This window comes from Osmia lignaria, chromosome 8 (genome assembly GCF_051020975.1).
Source record: "Osmia lignaria lignaria isolate PbOS001 chromosome 8, iyOsmLign1, whole genome shotgun sequence".
Lineage (NCBI taxonomy): Eukaryota > Metazoa > Arthropoda > Insecta > Hymenoptera > Megachilidae > Osmia > Osmia lignaria.
In genome coordinates, this window is record NC_135039.1 from 5,235,855 (window position 1) to 5,255,982 (window position 20,128).

General features: G+C 43.1%; 2 protein-coding genes across 2 annotated transcripts; one reads left to right on the forward strand and one right to left on the reverse strand.

Moving 5' to 3' along the window:
- Positions 1 to 3,203: 3,203 nt before the first annotated feature.
- Positions 3,204 to 3,871, forward strand: LOC117611051 (uncharacterized). Its single transcript, XM_034338941.2, has 2 exons — positions 3,204 to 3,312; positions 3,386 to 3,871. The coding sequence occupies exons 1-2, from the start codon at positions 3,298 to 3,300 to the stop codon at positions 3,689 to 3,691; spliced, it is 321 nt and encodes a 106-aa protein (XP_034194832.1). The 5' UTR covers positions 3,204 to 3,297; the 3' UTR covers positions 3,692 to 3,871.
- Positions 3,872 to 11,609: 7,738 nt separating this feature from the next.
- Positions 11,610 to 12,277, reverse strand: LOC117611052 (uncharacterized). The gene is made up of 2 exons (XM_034338942.2): positions 12,169 to 12,277; positions 11,610 to 12,095 (listed from the first exon to the last, which is right to left on the reverse strand). The coding sequence occupies exons 1-2, from the start codon at positions 12,181 to 12,183 to the stop codon at positions 11,790 to 11,792; spliced, it is 321 nt and encodes a 106-aa protein (XP_034194833.1). The 5' UTR covers positions 12,184 to 12,277; the 3' UTR covers positions 11,610 to 11,789.
- Positions 12,278 to 20,128: the final 7,851 nt, after the last annotated feature.

Sequence of the window (20,128 nt, forward strand, 5' to 3'; positions counted from 1 at the left end):
TTCGAGTCCGGTTTCTTTGGGACTAACCAGAGGGGTGAATTATACGGAGAATTAGACGGAACTATGACCCCTAAGCTCTCTAGATTTTGTATTTGTTTGCTTATTTCCTTTTCCTGATCGATGCTGAAGGGATATTGTCGCGTGAATACCGGCGTTTTGTCGCTCACAGGGATGTTGTGGACGATTGCGTTAGTTTCTCCCAGGGAATCGCCGGGTATGAAAAATCGGTCTGCGTAACGAGCTACGATGCGTTCGATCATGCGCCGTGGTTCGTCATTTAAATGATCTAGTTTTAATACGCTATTAATTTTGCTGATCCTCTCGTTGTCGTTCTGTCGCGTGACGACGTATTCTCCTAGGTCTTCGCCTTGGAATTCCAGCTGTTCGTCCGTAAGCGGAGTCGGTGGCCTAGGTGGGTCAGTAGTGCGTAACGTCGCGTTGCATGTTTCGTCGCCCGATTCCTGAGGATTTCGCTGAGTCAGCTTCTCGACGGTACGGTCCGCGTCTTCGTCGCTATCATTGCTACGCACGTTGGATTTGTCGTTTTGTATCGTTTTATTTCCGAGGAGCGTTCGCGGATCTTCTTGGTCGATTTGGCTTAAAATTAACGTTCTTTCAATTTCGCGCGCGTTTGAGAAACCGATCGGATGTACCGGTTTTTTAATTATCACCAACGTTCGGTTGTGAAAGGAAATTTCGCTTTGTTCCTGCAGCAGGTACGGACTACCTAAAAGTCCTACCACTCCATTAGGAAAGTCCGGGGTGTCGACGACGTAAAAAAGTGTCTGGCTTCCAGTTACTTTTATGCTCACGGTACCGGCGGCCACGATGCTTCCTTGTAGGCCTCGAACGTTGACGCTCTCGCAGCTAGTGATCGGCGCGTCATGTCGGAGCGCATTCGCATTAATCAAGTTCAGCATGGACCCGGTATCTATTATAAATTCGCCTACCCCGTTGATTAGCGCCTTTGATCGTATCCGAAGGCGGGGAGTGGGCGCCTGTAAGAGCCCGCGGGGCTCATGTCCCGGTTTCGTAGATTTTGTGGTTGCGAGGAGGGTGCGCCCGTTCTGGATGCACCCGGAGAACGGGCGCGATTCGCGTTTAAATTGCCGCGTTCGTATGAGCGGCTACGTGGTTGATAATTATATTGATCTTGCGGAGGATCGCGTCCTCGACCGGGAGGCGGGCGTGGAGCGATCCGTATTGGTTGCTGTTGCCAGGCCGCGTCGCGTGCAAAATTTTCCTCTCTTCTTCTATAAGCTAGTTGTTCCGAATCACGAGGTTCGGGTGGTCGGTACCACCCTTCCGATCTATAGGGTTCGGCGTGGTAACGGTGTTCAGGATAAACGGGCCCCTGGGCGCAACGATATTCGTCGTAATGAGCTGGAGGGGGTTGGTAATGCCCGGACCTTCGTGGGCCATAATGCTGATATTCGCGAACGTTAATGTTATACGAGTAACGGGGATATTCTAGTTCCGCGGATGGCGGTGGTTCCCGCCATTCTCTCCAGCTTCGGTCATAATCGTAGGGAGCGGGAGTACGCGGCGGTAGGGGGTACAAATCATCGCTAAAACTCGCGGGGGATGTCCGTTTTCGGTCGCGTTTTTCTACGTAGATGGCCTCGTCCATCGCCTCCTCAAGTGTTCCCGGTACTGCAGCAATAACCGCATGTGACAAGTGTAAGGGTAGTCCCCGAATGAACGCTTTACGTGCCAGACGTTCGAGACCGGCGAAGTCGTAGCCGTCGCCCACCTCGTTGCGGGCACTGGCCTTGGCCTGATGAAAGGTTCGCGTAAACCGATGGATGTATTCTAAAGTGGTTTCGCCCGGTCGCGCAGTTATGTGCTCGAGGTCGTAACGGATCTCTTGATGAGTTCGATTGGGAGCATAACGTTTACGAAGTAATTTTAAAAGTTCGGTTACATTTGCGCATCTACTTTCTTCTACGTAATATTGGATAGGCCGGAATAATTTGCTTATTAATCCCTCGAGGAATTTATCTTCATAACCCGCGGGGATTCGTCGCTTCGCGGTTTCCACAGCATGTACGGATTCTTCAAAGGAAATATGCGGTGGGTCAAAACGCGGAACAGATTCTAAGACGCGATAGACTCGATCTTCCTCCTCTCGATTAATACGCCAGGACTCGTACGCAGAGGATCCCAGGGTAGTGGAGCCTCTTGAATCGCGGTGAGTCGGTGGAGTACTCGGAACGGATGGGGGAGCTCGAGAAGGGAGAGTATCGTGAACTAAGGGCATATTGACGAGTTATGTGATACTTGGTTGAGCAGAAAGCGTGGTCAAGTTGCGGATAGTATCCCACTTCTGACACCAATTTGTTACGTCCCGTCTTGCGGGGATTTATTATATGCTAAATCCTAGATACGGGTTCTGCCGCTTAGAGCGCTAAGGCGCACCTTGACCTACCTTTCAAAGATAAGGGGGTATAGGATGGGACACCGGGGATCAAGATACGCGATTCAGGTTTATTCGAATGTGTACGTGTATTTCAATTTGGCTTGTCTTACATACCCTTCGCTGTCTTCGGGTGCCGTCAGCAATTGCTTCTCTTGCACGCGTCGGTCACTCACATTAGAGGTCTCGCTTTACACTTAGTACGCGGATTCGACGGAACACTAGACTCGCGGCGCGTGGCTACGACTCGACCTTGGAAGATGCAAGCGGTTGGTGGTGGTCCTGCACAGCACACGGATGCACTCCTGGAGCTTGTCCTATTATGGGCCTGGAACGTCAGACCTCGGGGATACACTCGTGTTGAACCGTCGGCCGAGCACGTCGTTGATGATCTTCCTGGTTTCGAGTCTAGCCAAAACGCGTGTTGCGAACGAGCAGAACTTCGTCTCTGCTTTGCGCTATTACCGAACTCTCCTTACTTGCGTCGCGCCGATAACTTATACTCCCAAAAGGGGAGTAGGTCACGCTCTTTGCTTGCGAAAACCTGCAAGCGAAGGGTTTTCGCCATTGCATTCCGCGAGTTCCCTGATTTCGTATCGCGGGCGTCGCTAAGCGAGGAAATGCTGATGTTCTGCGGATTCCAGAGCAAGACCTCTTTGGAATGGCGAAAGACGAAAATGGGTTACACCTAGGGACGTAACAGCCGCACCTGTCAGCTTTATTCTACTCTTCCTGGTCGCGCTCAAGAAAGTCGCGCCGGATTTCCTTTCTAGCTGAGTGCGCTCAAGAAAGTCGCACCAGTTACTACCTGTCGCGTCGTTTCTTCCCTTCGCTTGGAGTGCGCTCGAGAAAGTCGCACCGGCAGCTCAAGTCTACCTGCGATGAAGGTAAATCAAGTGAGTAATTAGAACAATGAATTGGCATCACCAATTTATTCTTTTACATATTCAATACGTGACGGTCTTGTAGGGTAAACGCAGTCGCAGACCCACTCGTCGAGGTGGTGTTAAGCAACGAGCTAGGGCACTAATCAAACGCCAGATCCAATTGGTCCAAAAGGAGCTAGAGACGCGATTTCCACCATCCGGTCCGTCAAGTCATCCGGGCGAACCGTGTTATTCACCCGTGTCAGAAGCTTCGACCATTTGCCTGGGTCCTCGCTCACCGCAGCTCATCGATTTAACCGAAGAACCAGAACTAGAATCAGTTAACGTAGCAGAAACCAACGAGATTCCAGCCGAGATCCTTGCTATTATATTCAATCTACAAGAATAAAACATTTATACCCTCCTATCCTGGAGCCTTTTCATTTCATTCAATCGCCCTTACCGAATCGGGAACCCTGTAGGGACGTGTATTCGTCCGCCAGGCTACTTCGACGATTCGGCGGACCCACCTTAAACAAATATCCCTCCTATTAATTCACGAAAATTTAACACGAGTATATTACCTACTCTCTTCCCACGGCGCGTGCGTCCGAACCGCTCCGGATCCGCGTTCGTAACAATCCTAGCGAGGAGTCGATTCCGGGCATTTAATGTTTCATTTATTCAAGCGAGGAGTCGATTCCGGGCATTTAATGTTTCATTTATTCAAGCAAGGAGTCGATTCTGGGCATTTAATGTTTCATTTAACCAAGCGAGGTGTCGATTCTGAGTCCGTACACATGTTTTCTTTGCAGCCGACATGCCGATTCTGTGTCCGTACACATCTTTTGTATTCAGCCGACATCATTTATATTCAGTCGTGGTCTCAATTCTATGTTGTTTATTCTATTACTATTGTTTATAAATATAATTCAACCTATATCGAGTTTGGTATCATTTTAATCAGAAAAATCTCACAAATGCATTAGTAACAGTTTCATTGAGAAAAAGTTAAAAATAAAAAAGTTTTATCGTTGAATTAGTATTAGTCACACGGATATTACGGTCGGATCATATTACACGGTTTCCTCGTCGAGCGGCTCGGTTCGCCTAGGGGGATCCCCCCAAGTGGAGGGGATAGCGATGTTTCATTTATCCAAGCATTCTTTCGTTGAATTTATCCAGGTTTTACTGTACTGATAAACTGCTTCTGAGAGCGTGCCGGCTCGGTCGCGTTATTTTATATTGATGAGCGAGGTCGCCGTTTGATTTTGCAATTCGGGTGAACCACCGCGTTCGGATGGTCAGCGTTCTCGCGATCCGTCGATCCGAACGAACTGCTCACTCAGAATTTGCGGGACGGTGAATTCGGATAATGAAATAGGAGTTTAAAGAATTTGAATGGCGAAATAGAAGTTTCAAGAATGCGTCACAGGACGTGACACCTGGTCGCCTAGATTGTTGCATATCGGTACGATATTAACAAATAAATTTGAAGAGGAAAAAAAAAATTTTCTTAAGCAATTGTGTTATCGGAATTCATAGTTTGTGGTTTTATGAGTTGGGTGAATTTTACAATTTTGGGATGAGTGTAATTACAATCTTTGTTAGTTGACGTGAATTTGTTGCGCTGGGTAATTTTTTTTGTTAGTACTTCTCTGCACTTGCGAATCGGTGTATTACAAAGAGTAAATGGTTTTCGATTGACCATTTACTTTCCTCCCCGCTGAGATTGAGGCGGTAGGGATGCGTGACAGAGCTATAGTGCGTGTACTGAATAGTATTGTAGACCGATGCTTCTGGACTTCTTTATTAAGTTTTAAATTCAAGGTTTCTTTTAAGATGCAACTAGTATTTGCTTGATCCTCTATCGCGGAAGGTATGCGCTGAGACAGCGGATGTCTCGGATGCGCTAGTTCTGGGTATTGTCAGGTGTCTTGTGGTTCCTCAGAACTTTGTGCGCTTGGTGGGGTGTTCGGTATATCTTCTTGTTTGGCGAGTAGAATCGTCACTTGCAATTTACTTTTGCGTCTCGTGTTTGAAGCCGGCTTTATAACTGTTAAATGGATTTGTTTCCGCCCTTGAAAGATGTGGTTCGCTCCTGGGTAAGTGGTGTTAAAAAGTTTTTTTTTACTTTTTTTTTTATATATATATATTGTGGTTGTTTTGTTGTAGCGCGTGAATGGGGTGTACAGATCATACCGCGGCCACATTAATATCAGGTATCGCCTGGCCGTCCAACGATTACGGAAGGAATACCGTGATTATATGAGTGATTTGATGGATTGGGATGAGGATAGGATTTTAAACATTGCGCCCTTATTCCAAGAAGATTGTACGCACTAATTTTTTGATATTATCATATTATCTATATATTTTTTTGTTTTGTTTTTTGAATAAATTTCTTTTATCATAACTTGTTGTTTGCTGTATCCTCCCCTTCCTTTTTCTGAATAAATATTTATCGTAAGGATTTTATTGTACATTGTTATTTTGTAAATACTTCTCCTTTTATTTTTTTGAATAAATTTTTATTTTATTTTGAATTTGCGTGTGTTTATTTATGCGTATTCCCTGAATTCCATATTTTTAGTTCAATTCTTCCAGCGTAAAGACTTGTATCTGTTTCTGCGTTATTGGTTGCGGTACAGGTGGTTTAATTGCAGGTGGTCGTAATGGAACGGGTGGTAATGCTCTCCATTCCAAGCTGTTCGGATGTTCTATTTTCATTTCATTCAATTCGATATCTTCGTTTCTAGTTAGATGTCTTTTCTTTGGAAGCTTTCTAATATTCTTGTTGTTCTTTAACGTCACTAGTTGTGGAGTAGGAGTATCGAAGGGAGTTCCAAAACGACAACCAAACTAGTGATGCAATAAAAAGGCTTTAATAATAAGTTTAATGAAACACACAAAAAATACAGCTCGCGGCTCGTTGTCTCCGTTAATGGATAGTGCGTAGTAGCCGAGAAGCGCTATTTTTGTATTTTTATGAAAAATCTTTTATCTAGCAGGAATTTACTATACAGGATTGCATTCTATAAACATTTCTGATGAAGAAACCATTCACAGAAAGTATCGGTATGGTTTGGTGTTGGAACAAATAAAGAAAATATCCATCGACAACGTGACTACGACGCCTTGCCGCCAGGCGGCCATTGTATGCCTACCTCGCCGCATCAGTGCCGTAACTACGCGTAATGGACATTTGTACCACTTTAATAGATTTTTGCTTACTATGAGTGTGTATAATATTGCTATACAATGAATGCTATATGACTCATGTCCACGTCGGAGAAATTTTACTGTTAAAGAGCAAATAGTCATTAAAGGATACCGTGGGTATACGGATTACGCGTATATACGATTTCTTTGGCATTCCTCGCACTTTTTTATTTTATTTTGAATATCTTGTTTTAGGTTTTCCCAAAAGAATTTGTCTTTTATTCTATTATATGTTTCATTTACGCCTGAATGACCTCCTAGTTTTGTGGAGTGGAATTGGTCGAATATTTTATCTCTATTTTCGGGTTTTACGATTTGGATACTGTTTTAGCATATTATTATTTTAATGTTTGTTTTATTGAAGGTGTTTTTTAATATTTCCTGTATTTCATGCCAGTTTATATTTAATATTTTAATGTGTCTTGAAATGCTGAAGATTTTTATATTTTTCCGTATGAGTAAGTCTTTTAATATGTTAAATAGTTTTATCTGTAATGTCCGGGTAATAAGGTCGCGGATACTTAATTTTAACTCGTATACATGGGTCGTAGGTCTAGATCAGTTTCTAGCTGATGCGGCACTGCTCACGTTCGGCGTCCCCGCTCCGCGCTACATAGCCCGTGCTCGTGTACTGCAGTGATGCCAGAACCGTGGGACGTGGGACAAATTTTTACCCTCTCCACGACGTCCCACGACGTCCCAGTGATTCCCCTACCGCAGTTGTTTCATCTAACACAAGCGCGTTGTCCCACGTGTCCGTGTGAGCTCTGCGGGTTTGACAGAGTTCGGCTGCTTTCGTCATTTCTACGTTATCGGCTCGATGTTCAAACCGCTAAAGCACGTGGCAGCAGCATCGACGAATCGACAAAATAATATAATTTCGTCCATGGCAATATGGCTGAATTAAGAAACCAGGAGAATCAGTTCGAATCCCTATTTTACGGTTTCAGTTCTGATTCTTAATGCATTAACGTTTTTTTAATACATAAAAATACATGTTTTTTTGTGTACTTATGCTGCTTCGTTGCTTTATAATGACTAATGACTGATTTTTCTTTTGAATGACTGATTTTTCTTTCGTATTGTAATAGTTAGAATAACTGTAATATCTAATTGAAGAAATTACTTAAATATTAATTAAAAAAATATCAAAGAAAGATGCAGTTCAACTCCTTTTTTTAACTGCTTCCCAAGTTAATGTATTTCATAGTATTAATGTATTAAAAATGTATTTTTATGTATTTAAAAAACGTTAATGCATTAAGAATCAGAACTGAAACCGTAAAATCGGGATTCGAACTGATTCTCCTGGTTTCTTAATTCAACCATATTGCCATGGACGAAATTATATTATTTTGTCGATTCGTCGATGCTACTGCCACGTGCTTTAGCGGCTTGAGCATGGAGCCGATATCGTAGAAATGACGAGAGCAGCCGAACTCTGCCAAACCCGCAGAGCTCACACGGACACGTGGGACAACGCGCTTGTGTTAGATGAAACAACTGCGGTAGGGGAGTCACTGGGACGTCGTGGGACGTCGTGGAGAGGGTAAAGATTTGTCCCACGTCCCACGGTTCTGGCATCACTGGTGTACTGTGCGTTGCAGCTTAAGTTGCCGAGCACCAGCAAACTGAACCGTCAGCGGGGCAAGGGGACTGTGCGTTCGCTCCACCTAATCCCCTCCAGGAGCCCGTAACTTGAGAAGTGAGCGGCCAGATTGCATAGGCGTAAAATTTTCATATTCGCGGAAGATGTATTTAAATATATAAACGTGCAATTTTTTCGAGATATTAATAGATTTTTTATAATACTCGTTCTTGATAACAGTTGTTATTATGCAAAATTTATGGAAATTACATTATGGAAAGTGTAAAAACTCTCCTGTTTTCTTAATAATGTAAACCCCGAATCTACGTCTACGTCAATGCGTTTGAATCGTCGCTCTCAATCGCTTCATCTCATTCTGTTTCAATGTCTGTCCTTAGCGACGTTCGTCACGCGATAGATTTGTGGATGTAAGAGCCTCGGCCAATAAACATAATACGTGTGACTGGAGGTAGGTCAACGAATTTGATTGGACGGCAACTTAGCTGCAACGCACAGTACATCTCGTGGCTCCGTGATGTCACGTATTTCAATACATTACAACTCTCCCGCCTTTTTAATTCGAATTCTGTTGCGGCGCGGGGAGCGGCGCAAAATTGGTTCATCCGCTCTACCCTTTATTATTTGGTCAACATGGCGCTTTTGGATTACATTTTGGTCGGTTCGTACAGCACATGTAGATGGCGAAGTTTGTTTCACAATTTTACCGGCCGTTCGTTTATCGGCTCTTACCCTGTAATCATTTACCATAACGTCTTCACCTACCGCTATCTCTTACGTTTACCGGGTCTGTTAACAATCTGTGCACGTTGCTTATCTTCAACAGTCTCCGCTACATTCGGTTTTAACAGGTCGAACCGAGTTCTCAGCTCGCGACCATACATCAAGAATGCTGGACTCCTACGTGTGGTACAATGCTCGATACTACGGTAATCGTACAAAAACATATCGACCGCTGTGTCCAGCGTCTCTCCCCCTTGAACGATTTTTGAGACTTTATCTTTAAATGTTTGCACAAAGTTTTCAGCGGCCCCGTTAGTCGCCGGATAGTGTGGGGGCAAATAAGTATGTTTTACTCCGTCTTTTATCAGGAATTCGTGGAATTCCACACTTCTAAATTATGGTCCTCCATCCGTAACACAATGTAACGGCAACCCAAATCTCGCAAGTAACCCTTTGAGTTCCTCGATTAGTCTGTACGCTGTTGTGTTATTCTTAAAATTAATCATTTCCGGCCATTTGGAATACGCATCAATTATAATTAAATACATGTTCCCATAGAATGGTCCTGCAAAATCACAATGTATGCGGCTTCATGCCTTTGTCGGCCATGGCCATGTTGTTAATGGCGTATGCGGCGGCTTCTTATGCTGAATTAGACAAATTTTGCATCTATTCACTAAAGCTTCCTGGCCACCAAACATACGAGCGAGCAAACATTTTGATCTTTACAATTCCTAGGTGTGTGGCATGTAATTTATTCAAAATTAAGGTTCTCATGCTTTGTGGAATAACGGCTCTTAGGCCCCAAAATAAACATCCTTTCTCGACTGTTAATTCTAATCGTTTTGAGTAATAATGTTTTTCGTCATTCGGTAGTTCGTTTACATCTGGCCACATATTTAATACATGTTTAATTACGTCGCTAATTGTTTTATCTTCCCTATTTTCAGTGGCTAACATTTTGTAATCAAAAGTTTTAATTCTTTCTTCAAAAAAGTTTACATGTAAAAAATCAGGTTCTAGTTCTAATAACAAAATATCATTTCCTTCGTCTTCGATGGGGAGTCTAGACAATGCATCACAATTTGCAGTCGCTTGGGATCTGACATGTTCGATTTTATAGCGAAATCCTGAAAGGAAATAAGCCTATCTTTGAAATCGGTTATTAGCTGTTATTGGAATCCCTTTACGAGGCCCTAGGATCATCTGTAACGCTTTATTATCCGTTCTTAAAATAATTTCTTTTCCGAAAATGAACTCGTAAAATCATTTAAATCCAAAGACTATAGCCATTGCTTCCTTGTCAATTATCGCGCGGCTCATTTCTTTTTTCCCAATTCTCTTTAACGCGTATGCGATTGGTTTTTCAGTGCCGTCTTTATACCTATGAGAAAGTATAGCGGAAATTCCGTAGTCTGACGCATCACATTCTAAGACTATTTGCTCGTTCGGGTTATAATGCGCTAATATACGAGGTGAGAGCAATTCATCTTTTACCCATTCGAACGCACTTGTGCATTTTTGATCCCATTCGAATTCTTTTTTATTTAATAATGTGTATAGCGGTGTTAGTTTTGCTGACCTGTCTTGCAAAAATCTAGAGTAGAACGTTACTAATCCTAAGAAAGAAGCTAGTTCTTTGTGATTTTTTGGTTGGGAAGCATCTATTATTGCGCGTACTTTTGACTTCGCTTTGTGTAACCCGTTCTTATCTATAACGTAGCCTAAGATTTCGATTCTATCTTGCATGAATTTACTTTTTTCTTTATTGATTCTTAATCCGCATTCTTCCAGCCTCGCACAAACTTTTTCTAAATTTTCTTTGTGTTCGCTTTCTGTACGGCCAGTTACATAGATATTGTCGAGATACGCGATCGCGCCATCGATTCCCATTAGACATTCATCCATTTTTCTTTGTACATCTGCAGGCGCCGGTGAAACGCCCTCTGGAATATTTCTGTATCTAAATAAGCTTTTGTGAGTTACGATCGTGAGCAAGGGTAGACATTCTTTAGCTACTGGGAATTGCATGTACGCGTGCTTTAAATCCAACTCCGAAAAAACTGCACCTCCTTGGAGGCTCGATATTTGTTGATTTGGGCCTATTTCCATTCTTTTTAATTCTTTAATTTGTATTACTAGTTCCTATAATCTATTCCCGTAGCTGAGTACAGTAAAACCTGGATAAATTCAACGAAAGAATGCTTGGATAAATGAAACATCGCTATCCCCTCCACTTGGGGGGATCCCCCTAGGCGAACCGAGCCGCTCGACGAGGAAACCGTGTAATATGATCCGACCGTAATATCCGTGTGACTAATACTAATCCAACGATAAAACTTTTTTATTTTTAACTTTTTCTCAATGAAACTGTTACTAATGCATTTGTGAGATTTTTCTGATTAAAATGATACCAAACTCGATATAGGTTGAATTATATTTATAAACAATAGTAATAGAATAAACAACATAGAATTGAGACCACGACTGAATATAAATGATGTCGGCTGAATACAAAAGATGTGTACGGACACAGAATCGGCATGTCGGCTGCAAAGAAAACATGTGTACGGACTCAGAATCGACACCTCGCTTGGTTAAATGAAACATTAAATGCCCAGAATCGACTCCTTGCTTGAATAAATGAAACATTAAATGCCCGGAATCGACTCCTCGCTTGAATAAATGAAACATTAAATGCCCAGAATCGACTCCTCGCTAGGATTGTTACGAACGCGGATCCGGAGCGGTTCGGACGCACGCGCCGTGGGAAGAGAGTAGGTAATATACTCGTGTTAAATTTTCGTGAATTAATAGGAGGGATATTTGTTTAAGGTGGGTCCGCCGAATCGTCGAAGTAGCCTGGCGGACGAATACACGTCCCTACAGGGTTCCCGATTCGGTAAGGGCGATTGAATGAAATGAAAAGGCTCCAGGATAGGAGGGTATAAATGTTTTATTCTTGTAGATTGAATATAATAGCAAGGATCTCGGCTGGAATCTCGTTGGTTTCTGCTACGTTAACTGATTCTAGTTCTGGTTCTTCGGTTAAATCGATGAGCTGCGGTGAGCGAGGACCCAGGCAAATGGTCGAAGCTTCTGACACGGGTGAATAACACGGTTCGCCCGGATGACTTGACGGACCGGATGGTGGAAATCGCGTCTCTAGCTCCTTTTGGACCAATTGGATCTGGCGTTTGATTAGTGCCCTAGCTCGTTGCTTAACACCACCTCGACGAGTGGGTCTGCGACTGCGTTTACCCTACAAGACCGTCACGTATTGAATATGTAAAAGAATAAATTGGTGATGCCAATTCATTGTTCTAATTACTCACTTGATTTACCTTCATCGCAGGTAGACTTGAGCTGCCGGTGCGACTTTCTCGAGCGCACTCCAAGCGAAGGGAAGAAACGACGCGACAGGTAGTAACTGGTGCGACTTTCTTGAGCGCACTCAGCTAGAAAGGAAATCCGGCGCGACTTTCTTGAGCGCGACCAGGAAGAGTAGAATAAAGTTGACAGGTGCGGCTGTTACGTCCCTAGGTGTAACCCATTTTCGTCTTTCGCCATTCCAAAGAGGTCTTGCTCTGGAATCCGCAGAACATCAGCATTTCCTCGCTTAGCGACGCCCGCGATACGAAATCAGGGAACTCGCGGAATGCAATGGCGAAAACCCTTCGCTTGCAGGTTTTCGCAAGCAAAGAGCGTGACCTACTCCCCTTTTGGGAGTATAAGTTATCGGCGCGACGCAAGTAAGGAGAGTTCGGTAATAGCGCAAAGCAGAGACGAAGTTCTGCTCGTTCGCAACACGCGTTTTGGCTAGACTCGAAACCAGGAAGATCATCAACGACGTGCTCGGCCGACGGTTCAACACGAGTGTATCCCCGAGGTCTGACGTTCCAGGCCCATAATAGGACAAGCTCCAGGAGTGCATCCGTGTGCTGTGCAGGACCACCACCAACCGCTTGCATCTTCCAAGGTCGAGTCGTAGCCACGCGCCGCGAGTCTAGTGTTCCGTCGAATCCGCGTACTAAGTGTAAAGCGAGACCTCTAGTGTGAGTGACCGACGCGTGCAAGAGAAGCAATTGCTGACGGCACCCGAAGACAGCGAAGGGTATGTAAGACAAGCCAAATTGAAATACACGTACACATTCGAATAAACCTGAATCGCGTATCTTGATCCCCGGTGTCCCATCCTATACCCCCTTATCTTTGAAAGGTAGGTCAAGGTGCGCCTTAGCGCTCTAAGCGGCAGAACCCGTATCTAGGATTTAGCATATAATAAATCCCCGCAAGACGGGACGTAACAAATTGGTGTCAGAAGTGGGATACTGTCCGCAACTTGACCACGCTTTCTGCTCAACCAAGTATCACATAACTCGTCAATATGCCCTTAGTTCACGATACTCTCCCTTCTCGAGCTCCCCCATCCGTTCCGAGTACTCCACCGACTCACCGCGATTCAAGAGGCTCCACTACCCTGGGATCCTCTGCGTACGAGTCCTGGCGTATTAATCGAGAGGAGGAAGATCGAGTCTATCGCGTCTTAGAATCTGTTCCGCGTTTTGACCCACCGCATATTTCCTTTGAAGAATTCGTACATGCTGTGGAAACCGCGAAGCGACGAATCCCCGCGGGTTATGAAGATAAATTCCTCGAGGGATTAATAAGCAAATTATTCCGGCCTATCCAATATTACGTAGAAGAAAGTAGATGCGCAAATGTAACCGAACTTTTAAAATTACTTCGTAAACGTTATGCTCCCAATCGAACTCATCAAGAGATCCGTTACGACCCCGAAAAAACTGCACCTCCTTGGAGGCTCGATATTTGTTGATTTGGGCCTATTTCCATTCTTTTTAATTCTTTAATTTGTATTACTAGTTCCTATAATCTATTCCCGTAGCTGAGTACAGTAAAACCTGGATAAATTCAACGAAAGATTGCTTGGATAAATGAAACATCGCTATCCCCTCCAGTTGGGGGGATCCCCCTAGGCGAACCGAGCCGCTCGACGAGGAAACCGTGTAATATGATCCGACCGTAATATCCGTGTGACTAATACTAATTCAACGATAAAACTTTTTTATTTTTAACTTTTTCTCAATGAAACTGTTACTAATGCATTTGTGAGATTTTTCTGATTAAAATGATACCAAACTCGATATAGGTTGAATTATATTTATAAACAATAGTAATAGAATAAACAACATAGAATTGAGACCACGACTGAATATAAATGATGTCGGCTGAATACAAAAGATGTGTACGGACACAGAATCGGCATGTCGGCTGCAAAGAAAACATGTGTACGGACTCAGAATCGACACCTCGCTTGGTTAAATGAAACATTAAATGCCCAGAATCGACTCCTTGCTTGAATAAATGAAACATTAAATGCCCGGAATCGACTCCTCGCTTGAATAAATGAAACATTAAATGCCCAGAATCGACTCCTCGCTAGGATAAATGAAACCTTTGAAACCAAAGCCGACACCGCGACTGGTTTGGATTTCAATCTCTCTTGCGTTTCGCCAACTTATAACATCAATTTTAGCAAGGAATTATAATTGAAACTATATTGTGTTTGGTACCACTTTACTCACAAAAATCTCACCAATGCGCTAGTAAAAGTTTCACTCAAAAAAAGTCAAAAATAAAAAAGTTTTTTGATTCAATTAGTATTAGTCACACCGATACGTTTCGGCTCTTTCCTTTCATTTCGGACCTCTCTCTTTCCACCACTGTCTGTCCCTTTCTACGTTCACGCTTGGCTGGTCGTCGCGTGTCATCCGAGCTTCGATACCGTGCTTAGGTAAACGCAATCACTGGGTCCCAATCTTGGTTGAATTTATCCAGGTTTTACTGTACTGTTTCGTCTGGTTTTTGTGTCAATTCTGTTAATTTTCCATATGAACTGTGTATATTTTCGGTGAATGGGAATAATGACTTTATTGCTTGAATAAAATCATTTACGTTATTTATAGGTGAATTTATTAGTGCTTTGTATACCTCTCCTTTTAATTTAATTTTTAGAATCGGGATTAGATTTGGTTCGTCTATGGGTGTTATAATGTTTTTAGCAAGTTTTATTTTTTCAACGTATTCTGTGACTGAAATATTTTTCCCATCGAATTCTGGTACTAAATTTGCTACATATTTTAAAGGTAATCGGAGAGGTTGGATTTGATTTTGCTGGTCTGTCATTTTCTTTCTTGGACTTCCGCAGATGAGTGTTAAATTTCCTTCGCTATTCTCTCCGTCCGGATTTCCTATTAAGCTTGGTTGTTCTGTAATTCCCTCAATTTCAAGTAGGGATATGTCGTTTTTGTAACTGTTGTTTATTGTTTCGTTTAATGTTTCGGTATTATTTCTGTTATCTTGGGGACTTATTCGGATTAATGGGGATGCGAAAGTTCCTGTTTGTTTGTTATTATTGGTTGCGTTACTTGGATTAATTGTAAATCCTATATTTTTGTTTTGCCAATTGGCACTTCCGTTATCCGTTTGGTTAGTGTTTATTGTTAAATTTTTAACGTTCTTTGTTCTGGGTATTGCACCTAGATTTGTATTCGCGTTTGACACCTCGGCTGTGACTTCTGGTGTGAAGTCAAATGTTCTTTGTTTTGTTGGTGAACGATGTGTTTTACGGCTTTGTAAAAAGGCAGATGAATAGTTACGATTTTCTACAATACTTTTAAGTTCAGGATTTTCTTGTGTCCTGCTTCTTGTTAGTCTGTTCCCGTCCGTAGTATTTTTGTTATCCGTTGGTTTAGGATTTTTATTATTTATTTGAAATTTTCATTATTTGTAATTATTTAGGAAGTAAATCAGTTCGTTTTATGTATGCTTTGTAGCAGTATTTCAATTAATTGCTTATGTTGTATATAAAATTGGTTCGAAAGTAAATAACTTGGATTTTTAAAGTTGCAGACAAAGATTTATATTCTCGAGCTAGATTTTTTTATGAATCTACCCTATATTACAGGTTAGTAGTGTCTGTTGGCGTTCGATTCGTATCGGAACCACTGTAAAGTCGCAAATGGCGAAATAGAAGTTCCAAGAATGCGTAACAGGAAGTGACAGTACAATTGGTACTATATGCCTAGTACAGTTCATAAATTACTTGTGCACAGTCCAGACATTATTTCAATATTTGATTTGCCAATTGGTCAACTATTAGAAGAAGCATTGGAAGTAACACATAAGAATATTAGAAAAAGCCGTTTTAATCATACCAGGAAGTCATCAAGGATGAACACAAATAAAGATTGTTATTTAATTACGGTATTGTTACTTATGTCAGATCCATATATATCTTTTAATAGAAAGGTAACATCTAAAAAACAAAAAGTTGACACGGAAATATTAGAATATGTTGCAAACCAAGAAACGATAACAGATGGAACATTAGACCCACATTTGCGTTTTGACATCCCAGATGATGATTTGATGGCACTGACCAATGATGACACTAATATGACCACTACCGAAGAAGAATTAGAATAAAATAAAAAATTTATTTATTTAATAATTAATGATAATTTTGTTTTTTATATAATAGTATGATAATCTATGTTCCTCAATTCTTTGTTGCTTACCTATAAAGCTTCTTCCGAAAGTTGACCAACAGATAAATCAAAGAAAGAAATGTTTGTATGAATATAATGGTAAGATAAATTATAATTTTTTGCTTTATGTCTTTTATATTTAGTATATTATCTAATTTATTATATAATTTTCTTTTATAATATATATCTCTATATATTTGACTTTGTAAAAAGATAAAAGTTGATTTTTGTCCCTACATTACCCTATACTCGACACTCTGTGTAACCCCCCACATTGGGGGACTATGTGGCTCTGGCTGAAAGCAAGGAGCGCTACATACGCAGCAAGAGGAGTTTGAGCTGCAGACGTCCAGGGAGCTGCTGGACAATGGCGTGGCCCCCCGTCAGCCATGCCGAACAGCTAAACGGGTAAGGGACAACGAGGAAATTGCGCGAGAGGTGTGGCACCATTCCTCGCCGGACCTCGTGGCCCACGCCATGAAGAGCATCGGGAAGATGCAGAAAGTCGCGAGATGCTCCAAAAACCTGAAGGGGACGTTTGTCCGGTTTCTCAGGGAGGCATCCCGCAACCTGAAGGCTGGCGTGAGCGAGCTCGGATTGAGGGCTCAGGAAGTAGCTGAAGCTCCGGGACGACAAAATAGTGTCCCAGGGAGACGAGATCGCGACGCTGTGACGGGTGCTGGAGACGCTGCGTGGAAGAGTCGCGGCGGTAGAGGCCCCAGCCACCTCGAGAACCAGGAAGGCGTCGCGGCTGGCATCCCCGCTGGAAGAGGAGCCGCCGCAGGGTGGACACGTCGGAGGAGATGGAGAGGCCCACGCCGATGCCCCCCCCCCCAACCCCCCCCCCACCCCCCCCCCTCCCGATGAGATCGGGGCGCCTGAGGTCGCCGGGTTCATGGAGGGCATCACTGCCCTTATTCCACAGAACGTCGCGGGTCTCAGGCAAGAGTTCGTCGGGGAGCTGACACGATACCAAGAAGCACGTGGCAAGAAGCCCCCCTAGCGCCACTGTGTCGGACGGGCGGGGGCAGAAGCAGCAGCAGAGCGAGCCCGGAACGGCGCAGGGAGCTGCCCAGTCTCAGAAGACGGCGGGACCCGAAGCGCCTGCCCAGCCTGCGGCCTCCTCCTTCGTCTCCGCTAGGATAGAGAAAATCCAGGAGGATCACCGCACAGAGACCGAGGCGTGGGCCAAGGTGGTGGGCCGCAAGGCCAAGAAGGCGGAGACGAGGAAGAAGGATGGGGCGACGCCCCCCCCCCCCCCCCCCGCCGAAGGAGACAAAGAAGAGTACGACGGCAGAGGCGACTCTTCCCCCAGCTGGGGGAAAGGGTAAGGCCGCGGGGTGCAAGGCGACCAAGAAGGCGGCGGCCGTCACCGCGACGGTTGCGCCTGGGACCAAGACCACCTGCTGCGAGGCCGTGATCCGGGCCAGGCAGGAGGTCGACCTTGCGGAGATCGGCATCACCGATCTCCGGCCCAGGCGCGCAGATCAGTTAGTTAGGTTAGTTACCACGGATCTGGCCAAGTGTACTGGCTGGACGAGGAGGTTGTTATGCCCCTAGTTATAACCCATTATTGTCTTTCGCCATTCCAAGGAGGTCTTGCTCTGGAATCCGCGAAACATCAGCATTTTTTCGCTTAGTGACGCCCGCGATACGAAATCGGAGAACTCGCGGAATGCGATGGCGAAAACCCTTTGCTTGCAGGTTTTAGCAAGCAAGGAGCGTGACCTACTCCCCTTTTGGGAGTATAAGTTATCGGCGCAACGCAAGTACGCCAGTTCCGTGATAGCGTATAGCAGAGACCGAAGTTCTGTCCGTTCGTGACCTGCAGTAGACCCGCGTGTAAGGCTACTCGAAACCAGGAAGATCATCGACGACGTGCTCGGCCGACAGTTCAACACGAGTGTATCGCCGTGGTTTGAGATGACAGACCCATAACACTGTCCAACAAATTTTAACTTTTTTTTTGTGTTCTGATCTCTACTAGGTGATTCTTATAGTGTTTTGCACGCTGATTACGAATCTGCAAACCGTTTTGCTCCTATACGTACAGTTTTTGAGAAATTTGATTTTGAAGAAAAAACATATTTTTCAGATTTAAACAAATTGTCTGACGTAATTATAAAAGATATTGAAATTCTATTTACACTGAAAGATTCTGCAGACTTTCCTGAATACATCGATACCTATCTTTAATACATTATAAATGCTACCTGCTAATATTTGAGAAATAAATTTTTTTAGAACGAATTGTGAAAATCAAGAACATCGAACTTGCTAAAAAGTGTATATCCATAGAACAAGGTAACAAAGTTGGTGGAATCTGTGATTATATTTTAACTCTTTTAAATATCAAGGACTTTAACGAAGCAACTAATGGTGAATTAATGAAAAGTTTATTTTCATTTAAACATTCAAAGATTGTGGAATAAGTGTTCAAAAAACAGAATTTTATTCAAAAAGCGGCATCAACTTTGGTTAGTTTCCAAATTTAAGCTACCAGAAAAAATTCAGAATATGTCAAAAGATGTAGTGACAGAACAGCTAGCTACTGGGAGTTGCGGGAGACCTAGAAAGTCATTTGAGGACTCGTCAGAGAAAACGAAAAGTTGTAGGGTTGAAACTTTTATTCAGTCGTAGCAGCCAGAAGAACTGAATTATGCTGTGAAAATTTCTGCGAATTTGACTGTTATGAATGTAAAGAACGTCAGAAGCTCTTTATCACCCCAAGAAGTGTTGGCTTTGTACTTTAACCTAGACCTGTCAGAAAGAAAATACAATTTGTTGCGAAGAACGGTCAACGCTACGCATGAAAATTTATGCACTGAAAGAGTTGAAGAAGTTTCTACCGATGAACAACACCATAACAGAGACCACAGCATACGTTGATCTCCAGGAATTATTAAACAAGACGGCTGAGAACATCGTAAATGTTATAAATATTGAAAAAAATACTATATCTACTTTGATATGTAAATGAGGATCTGATGGAAGTTCAGGGCATAGCACGTATAAGTAAAAATTTGTTGACCCGAAAAATACGGATGAATTTTTGTTTTTAATTGCTTTTTGTCCATTTAAATTAATAGACAATGAAAATAGTAAAGAACTTTGGAAAAATCCACATCCTTCCTCAACATTATATTGTAGGGCAATAAAATTTATGTTCATTAAAGAAAGTAAAACAGTTATAACAAATGAAGAAATGGCAATGTCAAAATTAATCAATGAATTAAGAAAGCACTCGATTTTAAAAAATGATTGTAAAATTGACATTTCTTACAAAATGTTACTTACTATGATTGATGGTAGCGTAAGCAACATTTTGTCTGGAACTAATTCTGCTTCTAATTGTAAGTACTGTGGGAAAGGGGTGCATCCGCGGGTGCTCACGTCCGCGGCTCGACCGGGCCGATGACACGGGCAAACCAACGAGGCCAACGCACGTGAGCATAAACACGGAAAAAGACGTTGCGACAACCGTGTTTAGGCGCGTGCAGGCAACAAAGACCGAGGCCCGATACATATAAAAACAGCGACTAGTGCGATGAACCGCGTTTTTGTCAACGCGGCAGGTCAAGACACGGCCGCCGCGAAAGGTTACAATAACGGTTAGAGTCAGTCGAAACGAAACCGTCGTGGGCGTAACCTGACAGGCGAACGGGCGAAATATACGGTCGATTGGAGAAAAGCGTAGTCTAGTTTAGTTTTATTTAGTTTAGCT